Source organism: Amblyomma maculatum, unplaced genomic scaffold, assembly GCF_055883805.1.
Source record: "Amblyomma maculatum isolate TAMU_Amacu unplaced genomic scaffold, ASM5588380v1 scaffold_13, whole genome shotgun sequence".
NCBI classification, from domain to species: Eukaryota; Metazoa; Arthropoda; class Arachnida; order Ixodida; family Ixodidae; genus Amblyomma; species Amblyomma maculatum.
The window spans coordinates 7,777,979-7,790,229 of NW_028146738.1; the positions used below are offsets into that span (position 1 = coordinate 7,777,979).

The 12,251-nt window shown below is 44.5% G+C and overlaps 1 protein-coding gene and 1 pseudogene across 1 annotated transcript in view; one reads left to right on the forward strand and one right to left on the reverse strand.

Moving 5' to 3' along the window:
• LOC146172159 (uncharacterized) overlaps nt 1–7,265 on the forward strand; it is a 107,887-nt gene extending 100,622 nt beyond the window's left edge. Inside the window, exon 7 of the mRNA XM_084585837.1 lies at nt 7,130–7,265. Within this exon, the coding sequence (XP_084441963.1) occupies nt 7,130–7,190 (61 nt within the window). The 3' untranslated portion in view covers nt 7,191–7,265. The remainder of the gene's footprint in view (nt 1–7,129) is intronic.
• A 2,109-nt stretch (nt 7,266–9,374) lies between these two features.
• Nucleotides 9,375–11,296, reverse strand: LOC146172164 (uncharacterized; annotated as a pseudogene).
• Between the last annotated feature and the right edge of the window lie 955 nt (nt 11,297–12,251).

The following is a 12,251-nucleotide window of genomic DNA, read 5'->3' on the forward strand; positions in this document are numbered from 1 at the left end:
TGTGGTAATATAACTTAAGGTGGTACATGTGGAATTTATTGGGTGTCTGCAGATCAGGAAATGCACACCAGCGTTACATATTGAATTCCATAACGGTGCAGTGGAGCCCATGACTGCCAAAATTAACATTTGAGGAGGCTGGAACAGTCAAATACTGTAAAATCTGGTCTATGCCTGAAATATATAACCTAATATTAGGAGTCATCACCAGCCCCTAGAAAGCATAAATCACTAGCCAAAGATGCACTCATCTGCTTTTTTTTTTTTTTTGCTTTCTGATATCCTTGCAGCATTTGTGTTTTTGCTTTTACTTGCTGTTTTTTTTGTTTCTTTTCTCTTATCATATTTTTTATGTGTGCTTTGAACTGACATTTTGTTTTTTGTTTTGTTCTTGTACGCTTGCTTTTGGGTGCAGGCTGATCAGTTACGGCTTCGAATTTGGCTCGTCTGGAGCTGTCTTCGTTTAACACATCCCAATAAATGCAGAGTTGTTCAGAGAATGTTAGGACATCCTTAGGTAGTCCTCAAATGATTCTAATACCCCAGTCACATGGGCAAGTTTAGTGGCACTTTCACGAAGTGCACTTACATAGGAAGAGTGACACTTTCGGTGCTCGCTGTCACACGGCAAAATAAAGTGTCATTTTGAAATGACGGCAGTGCCGATGCGGATGCTGCAGCCCTATGCGTAAATTAATTAATTTTCGTGAAAATACCTTAAAATTAAATTTTATTGCAAGCACAATGACCCCAAGCTAATATTCAGTTTATTTGTGCATTTGAGTACATGTATTTGACTAAAAAAACATCGCGATGTCGCACGGGCATGTTAGCTTGACCATGCTTTTCGCTAACGTGCATGGTTACTGCTGTTCACATGCAAGACCGACCTCGTTTATAGTTACGCACTTGCTAACCACGGTTATAGCGAACGTAGCTTTGCGACCGATTTGCATCTTTATCCGAAAAAATGCCGGTAGCGAGTATACATATGGAGCAGAGTCACCGGTGTTTGAGCGTGAAAAGTTATCGAGCTAGTATGATTCAGAGCAGCATGCATTTTTCACACGAAATCATGTACGACGGCGCTTCTATGCAGCCTAAAATGTTCAGTGGCGCAGCACCCACGTACGGCAGCATCGTCACGTCTTCACAGCGTTTGCTTGCCATTGTACTTACACAACATCGAAAACAATCCGGTTTCCACAGTATCATGAAAGTAGGCGACAAGTTCACAGCGTTCACAGCACCGGATGCTACTAGCTTTCCGCTGTAGTACCGCCCATCAAGCGCCCGTGAAAGGCAGAGCGCGCGGTGCAAGTAGCGCTTGGCCGTGCGCTCCTCCGTGGTCGTCGCTAGGCCTATAGTTTGTTTCGCATCGAAGTATCAGTGGGAGGCGCTTTCATATGGCCAGCTTAATAGAATATGCTCACTCGTGGCACTGCCTTATTGTCAACCTTGCTGTCTGTTCATAATAAGTGACAGGTGCAATTCAAATCGATGACTTAGATAGCGTATACGTGTACTGCAAGGGTGAGGTGCGCCGCGCCGCCGGCGACGATGGCTATGAAGCTGTGAGCACAAATTTGCTTGTGTCGCAGCAATTACACCTATTAGCGACTCGGTATAGGTGAACGATCCCCAAGAAGGATTAATTACTGACCTTGCTTTACTTCAGGGATTATTTACGGGAAAAACAAATTCTCGCACACTTTTCTGACGCCGGTGACAGCGGGTAAGGTGCTGGCTTGGCGCTGGCGGCTTGCGGGAGCAAAAGCAGTGGTGTCTCCGGCCAGCGCTTGAGCGAAATGCTGCCTGTCAGCGACGACTTTCTAGAGATTGGGTTACAAATAACTCCAACTTCGTTGATGCAGCTTGAGATACTGCTCAATGCCATATCAATGTGCAGCAGCAGACGAACGCCTTCGCCTTAGCGCAAGCACTGAGACCGAGGGTAACTATTCAAGTGTGCGCATCATTCTTAGTTGGTGACAACTTAAATCTCTTGCCTATCAATTGAAACACTCATGAAATTAAGATAAACATCTCAAAACGTTGTAATTTTCAAAAATGTATGAGTGATATGTCAGTGCCCTGCTGTCGAGACTACACACTCGCCTGCCGGACAAAGTGTAGTGAGTTTGCCAAACTCACTTCACGCCGAGTGTGTTTGGCAGTGAGTGTCATTAAAGTTCATCGTGTGACATGATGCGAATGACACTAAATGCGAGTGCACTCGTTGAAAGTGACACTAAAATTGCTCGTCTGACCTGGGTATAAACTAGACCATATGAGATCCATTTGTCCATCCAAAGCACTTCCTTAGAATCTCCTCAGGATAAAGTTTCGGGATCTTTTACGTTTCTTTCCAGGACTATCTCTGGCTGATTTCCTTGCATGCTATACTTGAATTTGAAGCAAAATTGGAGTTGTGCATGGCATAATAAGCAAAAGATGCATGCTTAGCTGACATGCCTTACTACCTCTCTGCAAATGTGCCCACTTTCTCAGCAGTTTCAGAGGATTAAAAAGGCATGTTAGCTAAGCATGCATCTTTTGCTGTAGTGCCTATTTGTGCTATGCACGACTTCAAATACTGCTAGAAATTTGAGTTTCACATGTAAGCAAATCACAATGAGATATAGCTCAGGAATAACATTAAAAATATCCTGAAACTTATTCCTCAGAACATTATAAGGTGCACATTAACTGGTGACTAGAAACAAGCAATGATAGCTAAGTATACATCTTTTACCATAGTGGTATTTTGCTAAGCAGAGCCCAGTGTGCACCCTTTAGCGAAAATTCCTCGCTTGTATCAATGTTCCCATATATGCTTCCAATGCTTCTAATGCTGAACATATAAAAGGATTTACAAGTTTATGACAGTGTTGGTCACATGCATATGAAAGATGAAAACAAATGAGGCATATTTGTTCATAAATATAGAGCAGCATGTGCAATTGTAGAAAAGCTAAATGTTATATTAAACAAAGGCAATGTGTGTATATGCATAACTTATGCATATATTATGAAGTTATGTGATGTTAGGAAGATAGTGAGAGACCGGAAAGTGTGGCGTGATATGGTCCATAGGGTCACGAAGAGTCGGACATGACTGAACGCCTGAACTGAAATGTGTATATGCAAAGTGTACAAAATAAAACACTATGGCAGGGGCTGCAGTTTTCTTGGAGACCTGGAAGCACATGTCTTTAGCTAGCTTGCAGAGGACTCTAGAAAAGGCGATGAATAGATATGTAATTTTTTTGCCAATATCAAAAATTACTAGTCCAGTTTACTATTTGCAGCAGAAAATGAGATTGCTGAAGTTAACTGCAGGTAACTCGCAGGCTGATATTATTGCAAAAAAAGATTGTGGCCCTTAAACCCCACCAAAGGGACAATCAATATAATCTACATTGAGACATGAACACTAGCATGTTTCATTTTCTCGTAGCAATTCAAATTGTCTGCAAAAATGAAGTGCTAAAATTAAGGGTAACATGAAAAGCTATTTACTAAATACAGAAATGCAAGCGAGCAACAAGTATTCGATCAGTCCCCTCCACAATACTAATATTTTCAAACTAGTTTCAGTAATGCCAAATATATCAGGGATGAGAAATAACTCCCGGATCTCAGCACTTGTTGACAAAAAAAGAAAATATATTTCGAGACGCTTAGAACCGCCTACGTATCTGAAAGCAAACACTCGCTCCAGTAGCAGTGCCCGATTCCAGTGCTTTCTCCTTTGGTGCATGGCACCACGCGACCCGTAGCTTGACGCTGTGCTCATTCTGCTTCAACACCTCTCTTCACTTAACCTTTGAAAATGCTCTTCGGTCATATGGTATAGGAAGGTGATGAGGGTATAGAAATGGAAGCACATATGTTGGTTCGAATCGCTATCACTAACTTGACTAGCAGATGTATGCCAATTAGAAAATAGTATCACAAGGCAGTTTTCGCATGAATATTTTGATATGTAAGGTCAAATATGGTGTCTGTTAGTGATGCCTTGCAAGCAGATGTCATGACAGAGGCAGCAAGGAGGGATAGGCCCAGCCATAGGAGTGTCTCTTGTGTGACTTGCTTCGGTGACTTTAAGGTATGAGTGGACCTTGATGGATGTTGACCAAACAGCAAGGCATGATTGGATATGCAGCCTTTATTAGCTGTAGTTATGACACTACATTCCTATTCACTTTATGCCTTATTCATCATCATCAGCCTGACTATACTCATTGCAGGGCAAAGGCCTCTTCCATATTCTTCCAACTAACCCAGTCCTCTGCTAGCTGCATCCACCTGACCCCTGCGAATTTCCTAACCTCATCTGCCCACCTAACTTTCTGCTGCCCCCTGCTACACTTTCCTTTCCTTGGAATCCAACCATAAGCGACCATCAGTTATCCTCTCTTCACACTACATGTCCTGCCCATGCCCATTTCTTCTATATTTCCACTAGAATGTCAGTGACTCGAGTTATTTCTCTGACCCACTCTGCATGCTTCCTACGTTGCCCTTACCATTTTTCGTTCCCAGCCCTCTTTGTTAGCCTATTTAGCACAAAATTTTTTACTCATGACATCAGTTCTACATGGCAAGAGCCTTAAGGCTTCTGGCTGAAGAAGTCAAGTTGTGATGATACCCCACCACAATCCATCCTGTTTGTTTCATGTGACATTGTCCGATAAGTGGGTGCACCCAGAAAGCCCTAACGATATCAGCGGGAAGGGGCATGCGTGGACGTGTCACCGTAATAGGTTGCGGGAGGATGCCAGGTAACTTAAAAATTTTTTATAGTTTATAGGCTCCACCCTGACCTTTTATATTTAACTTGAATTTTACAAAACCATCTATGAATTCCTTGCATCAAAATATTACCCTAATTATCATGTCAGGGCCCCTTGATTATAACCAGAGTCCTTCAATGCTTCTCATAATTCAAGCACAACAATAACAACACACAATGACGGCACAGGCTTTTTATGGTCATGAAACTCCAGCCAAAATTTCATATAGAGACAGCGCTTGCCGTTAGTGGTGCAGCTGTTGGAGAGGGGACATGAAGTGGTCTCACGAGCCTTGTATATGCAGCAGTTTTCCGGCCAACAAACTCACATTCTCTTGGTAGTGCTTTTTGGGGGTTGGTATTTGGGCTTTGCATGGACGTTACCTTACTGATAACCTAAAAGCTTGGCTGCAGCAAAAGCATACTAAAAACCCCGTGTCATTGACAGCGGCCAGTAGCAAACCCTGCTAGGTGCCATTTTCTGATGAAACACGCTTGCTTTTGTTTGTTGGTTGTTATGAAACTCCAGTTAGGATTCAAACACAAGATTTGGAAAACTACTCGCGAAACTTAGTCATTTTTGATGAGGAAAGGGGGATATGAATGTTTAAGCGGCAGCTCCCTGGCCCTCTGCGAAAGAGATAAAAGTTTTTTCTTTTCTCTTTTGTTAAAAAGCCGATTTTTCATATTAATGTACAGTTAAGCCTCTGCATGTCTGCGAGCATATATATATATATATATATATACCTTGGCTCTTTTCATTAAAAAATCTGTTGTCAGTAGTGCCAGTGTTTCATTCTCTGTGTTCACTTATTTTGTTTGGTGTGTCTTATGGTCTAAATGATGTCGCGGTCAGTCAAGCAGTGTGCACCAGTCGCTAAAAATGAAATTTCGGAGGGAGCTTGTGGCTTTGTGGTTACATGTCAGTTAAAGCTTTTTGTTTGTCTATACTGCTGTGCTTTTGCACAAATATTGCCAGTGATGTTTAGCTGTCTTCGGCAGGTATGAAGTAGAAGATGATGATCTGATGATGGTCAGGAGGAGATATATATTTACAGAAGCAAAATAGTATACATAGGCAAAGTTACAGCAACAAGTCACACAGACAACCGTAACTTAAAAGAAAATGAAGACTCTCACACAGAGAAGTCACTTTACAGGCCCTTACTTTCCTACCGAGCGTTTCGGTTAAAGCCTAGGGGGTGTAAATACGTGCTAAGCACGGAGCCTCAATCTTGACTGTCGAACATGGTCCGAGGACCGCTTTTTGATACCAGACATCAACAAAGACCCAAGGGCGGTCACCTTACGGGATCCGCCCCGAAAATGAAGCAGCCAATCAAATTATTTAAAAACATGCCACAACCCCCGTGGGTTGGGAATAATCTTGGACCCAGGTCCTTAATTACGCCAAATAAAAATACAGCATTCAAAACACACACTCTCTCCACTCGCTGGTCCCCAAACCCTCTCACACAGTGCCTGTCTTTGCCTCCCCTCCTCAGCGTGTTTGCGACACGACCTTGCAGCTGGCGCCTTTGTGAAAGAAATGCCGCGGGGGATCTGGAGACTAGGCCACCCAGCCGTCCCGTTCGAGGAAAGGGGGGGGGGGGGGCAGGGCACTGTCCCAGAGCAGTGTACAGTCGCCGTTGCTCGGACCCAATGTCTCGCGACACAGCGGGAGGCCGCTGGGCTGATTGCCTACTTGGGAGGGCCAAGGGTCGCACCTATTGTCGCCTTCTGCAGGACATTTAGTGAGCGCTTGTGGCAGTGCAAAAAGCTTCATTAACGGCGTCTCTCTGCACCCATGCTTGGCGCCACGGCGGGACATCGCTGGACGAGCTGGCCGTAAAGTGGTTCGCAGAAGCGTGCTGCTGTTGTTCCCTGCTGATAAGGATGCGTCTGCCGTTCGCTTCTTGGTGACGCCTCGGGGCGAAGGGGCGAAACAAACCAAGCCTTCCGCGCGCCTGTGCGCCCGCGCCCAAGAAAAGGGGAGAAAAGGAGAAAAAAAAAATAGCGCTCGCTCCTTGGCCTCGGCGCGTGGGGGGGTTCGACCGCCAGCTCGACTGCACGTGCGAGTCGCTTTTCACTGCGGCCTTACATTGCCTTTAGAATCTAGTAACTGCATCAAGGTGTCTATTTGGTGGCAAATGCACGTCTTAACAACCTACACTGATTGTACATGTTTGTTGCCTCTCACTGAAGCTATTAAATCAAGTGGATCTGTGGTTTTGGTGACTTTGTTGTCCATACTGACGCTTTTTTGACACATATCAGTTATTTAATCGTTTTTGACTCGTGAGTAAAACGACCGTTACTTCCCTTTTGCAGTGGCCTTCGTGGGGATACTACACAGGATGCTCAACAGCCTCAAGACTTCGTTTCACTCTGAAAAAGGCCACTCTCTCTGCACCTGAAATTTGGAATTGTTAAAAAGGTAGAAACTATTTTGAATATATGTGCTAACATGTCCAGACTGGTCTCGCTGTGTGTATGCAGGTTATCAAGTTTTGAGTTGGGCGCTAGAGCCACACTTATACACTGCATTGCATCGGCTACCAATAGAAATATGCCAATAATGTTGGCAATAAAGAGATATCGATATGGTGCAGGACATAGTTTACAACAAGCCAGGGCTGTAGATAGTCTAGTTCCCATCACATCCATGACTTAGGGCATCTGCAGACACTGCACAGAAAGCATACCATTTGATGGCCCAGTCTTGAATTTAACAACAAATTTCTGTGTGCTTGTCAAAGCTGTATTTTAATGCAGTACTGTTTACTGTAGGCTTTGTGTTAGTCTACTCTGAACATTACCTGCCTCTCAATGCCGTGGTTTATGAAGTTTTCATTTGTAGCAGTCTTTTCCAGTGTGCTCTGTGATATACCTTTTATGTACAGCGCATCTAGTTTTAGTGATTCCTTCTGCGCACTCTACTAGCAATCTGTACTCTGAAACTTTGTTACAGGAGCTTTTGTCTTGAGTTGTTTTCGCATGGCTACCAGCAACTTATTGAAACTGTTTTGAAAAATTTTGCTGCCTAAACCAGACGTTTGAGGTGAGCCTCAACACAAAGCTTGTGCATTGTCGCTTTTATTGCCTAGGAAGCTCAAAAGTAGCGCTTAACCTGGTTTGGCCATGCATAATGCGAAACCAGAACCATCTGCGTTAAGAGGGCTCACCAGTGCCAACGTCCATAGAAAATACATGGTAACTTTGAGAAGCTCTAGCGTGTCCAAATGAGGTTAAATTTTCATGGGGTTTGTGGCAGCGTTTTCGTCTTTAGAGAATAGAGGAAATGTTGTGGGCAGATTTTATTTTTAAGGCTTCATTTTATTTCAAATCAGAGACAAATATTCCTAAAAATTGCATTTTTAGATATGTCGGTTTTCCTTGTCATCTCATAAAAAAACTAGACTAAACATCAAAATTTCCTCCGCAACATTTCCTTCCTTTTTCTTTCGTGATTGTTAATCTGCAATTTTTATCCATATCGAACCTATTGTTAGCGTTTTACAGGTTCTGAAAGTTGTGAATGTATTTTCTGTGGGAATTGAAGTTCGCGCCAAATTTAACTATTTGCGTCGTGGCTCCATCTGGTGTCAAACTGTTTAGACAATACTACACTCTACCACCAACCTCTTGCTTGTCAGTGTTAGTGCGCGCATGTTTTTCTCGAAATTTTAACCAACTTGACTTCTTTCGGTCCTTTTTTCTTGCTTGGGCTGTGAAGTGAGATGCCAGGCGCAGTCAAGAAGAACCCCTCCCCCACTGCCCGAGGATATAACATTTTTCGCACCAAAGCATAAGTGACTCACAGGGCCACTTATGTGGGAGAACAGCATTGTTCCCACCCCAACAAAGGTGTGCAGTGGTTCAGGCGACCTATAGTAGGATACAAGTGAAGGCAGGAGCAAACATCCTTGGCACCTATCCATTGCGCATGTAGAAGAGGTGCGACAGGAAAGCAAAGGAGATGAGCCTTTGTTGGCTTTTGTGCCCATGATGTGGGAAGTGGGCTCTTGATCTCTAATCACCTCGCACCCTTTCTCCAACCTCCCCCTTCACACCTCCGCATGAAAAGCGAACATCCACTCCCCACAGCAAGGGGACAGAATCCTGTCTCCTTCCTTTTCCTGCCTAGCCTCTGCTGCATTGCCCACGGATCGGTTGGTAGCGCCAGCTGAAAAATCAATCCAGCAAGCCCTATGGTACCTATGGCTTCAATCAGGTTGGAAAGGTCTATACAAGCTGACATCTCCCTAAGGCAAGGGGTGAAATAACCATTTCGTTCCTTTTCTTGTCTAGCCTCTGCTGTACTGTAGCTCCGACCTCATGAGAACTGGTCGAACTGATCCGTCGTGTAAATAACATGACCTCAAAGGCAAGTAGCCTGGCAGGCAAAATCATTTAGTTCCACTTCTGAACCGGTTTCGCTAAGTCAAGCGTTCGACCACTGCCTTTATTCTCCCATTTAGAGCCGGCTCGGTATGCCCCGCAGCTAGCAGGACCTCCTGCACCACGCTGCAAAATACGCAGCGACAAAAAAAAGTGCAACTTGAAGTAGGGCGCCTACTAAGCCTTCCTTGGAAATCATATGAGGTAAGGAATTTCAGCTTGCAAACCAGTCGGAATTGGTTGGAAGATTTCCTTTTAGGGTTGCTGCCCCGTTTTTGCGTACAAAAGATCATACGCGGGTGGCGTGGCCACCACCCCTCTTTCCTTCTGTTTAGATTGCATTTTTTTTATTTGAACAAAATCTACCAGTAGCAAGAAACCTGTTCCAATACATGATCGTGACAGTGACAAAAGGAAAGGGGAAAGATGCTCTGTGCTCAGGAAGAGTGTCCTAGACGATTTCTCGGCTGTCTTCATTTTTAGTTTTTGCATTCAAAGGTCGCTTGAGTGAGCGAGTCATCTGTGCTTCGACAATGTAATGAGGTTCGCGAATTGGAAGGCCACGGCTTCTTCTTGGGTCCACGAATTCTGGCAGCAAACAGTCACACCTTTATCAGTTTTGTTGTAGCGCAAGACGCACCGAGATCTGTCTCAAAGGTTCCGGCCACTCGCTTGTCTTTCCACAATGTTCCAGCCCATGCTGGTAGCTGTTTGCGACGTTACCTAGATTCTTCTGTGCAGCCTTTAAATTGAGCGTTGCCGAGTGTGACGGGCATTCTTTGTTCGACGATCGACGAGCGCGTTTGTTTCTATCGCCGCCGCCGAGTTGCTTAGTTCTTTTGCGGGCGCAAGTCAGCCCAAATAAAGAGTTTCTTTAGCGCAGTCATCGACCCCTTCATTTGTGTCGTCGACCTCGTCACCACTACGTGACAATATAAAATTTTTTAGACGTGGCAACATCTCGTCCTCCCAAAACGATTTATGCCTGGAAATCACCTCAATACTCATGCCATTTTTGGTCCAGATTACAAACAAGCACTTCTGACGGCGAGCGATATTGAGCTGGCCTTGTACTTGGTACAATAATTGCTGTTAGTCTTCAGCTGCAATCTTCCGTCCTCGTTTTCGACACAGCAGGTTATTTTTTTGGCGCGAACTCCTTCTAGGGGAGTAATGTCCCTCGCTGAGTACGGACACTTGACTTCGACGAGGATGTCCTCCCCAATGAGTCCGTCAGGGGAAGCTCCAAGAAAGGGGTTTAACTGGTCAACAAACAGGCCGCACTCTTTTACCAAAACGTTGCATTCTTTCTCGATTTGCTTTAGTGCTAAGCACTCGTGGTCCTTTCCGTACCTTATGGCTTCAGATGTGATTTCTTTGTACAGGATATCGCCAACTGTCCGCCCACATCCCGTCGTTGCTTTCATTTTACACACAGCGCCAAACAGTGATGCTGTCAATCTCTTTCGCCTTTCCTGCTTCCATAGAGTGGGTCCACTTTGCTTTGACGTTGCTCGCTGCAGGTCTTCAATGTTGTTTGCCAAGAGCGAAAGCGATTTCAGGAAGTTGTCCGAAGCAGTTGCAAAAGCATCGGGCTCCATGTCTGGTAGGCCGTAGTCAGCATCGGCACCAAGATGTAGCTCTTTATCTCTGCGCTGGCAGCATGGCGTGGTTGACAGCTTCTTTTTCGGTAGCTTTCGCCTTGAATTGCTCTTTGAAACTGATGCCTTCACAAATGATGCTGTACATCTTCCAAGCTGCCCTCCGGAAATTCTGCGCCCTATTTTTTCGTGGTATGTTCCTCGGCAGTTCACCGATAAAGACGCAGCAAGACACCTTGTCTTGTACGATCCTTTCATGAAATAATTAATCCGCTTTCCGCCTGCAAATTTTGCCACAACAGAGTTATAATGCTCGGCAGCATTATTGTCGACGTCCATTATCAGGCTCGCAGCGTTTGCAACCACTCTGCTCATGGCCACACAAATTTCTTCAAATATGCCTTTTTGAAGTATTTCAGGAAATATATTTTCTTCTCCCGCTTTGCCCCCGGAACAGAAGTAACCAGCGCAGTTGGCGTGGTCTCCAAACACATGATTTGGGCCGTTCTTTATATTCTTAACAAGGCGCTCTACTTTTTCAGAAAACGATGCATCTTCAGAGCCTCTAACTTTTATTGCTGTTGCAACACCATGCCGCAGGCGCACAGCTGCTTGGAGAACAGATTTTTTAACCTTCGGGGGAAGCTTTTCCAGCCGTTTCTTCTGTGCAATCTCTCTTATCTTTGAGGCATAGTTGCAAAGTATGTGGTCCCTGCACTCAATTTTTTCAACCCGCTGGTTTCCATATGGTGCTGCTGCTATGATAGAGCGGTAAGTGCTCGAATCACCATCAGCAATAAGTTTTGTATACTTGATGCCATGCAGTTCAACGCTTTTCTTGAAGCCTTCAACCACAATAGCTTGCTCCATACTGGTTGAGCTTCCGTGCCAGTTCTTGTGGCACTGATGCTGTTTCGGGGTGGCACCTTGTGGAGCACGAGCACACATTGCACACACCTTGTTTTTCACGCCAAGGTGCAGGACTTTTCCAGTTCTGTGACCAACGATAGCAGCCTGAAAGAGTAACACCAATATTAGTCACAAAGCTGCCCTGCTGATTGCAGTGCTTATTGCTAGAACAGATAGGTATTTCAGCTTATCATGCAAGTTGCGACTCATGTGTTACTTTTTAATGACCTTTTTCGATCCCAGTGGTACCTATCCCTGTTGTCATAGATGTTCAACATTCTTTTTTCTTAATTGTAATGTGAATATTTGTAAACAAAAGGGAAAGTAATATAATCATTCAGGTCCGTGTGTTTGCACGTATACACACGTATACTCAAGCACACATAACATCGCTGGCAGCACTTTTGTATTCACAATTCTAACCATCACACACTTGCCCTCTTCGTTGACGCTAGACGATGCAAGCGAAACCAGTTTTAGTGCTAGGTTATGGAGGTGTGGGCAGCGATCAAGACAATGGGGCAGTGGAAAAAGGTCAAGCA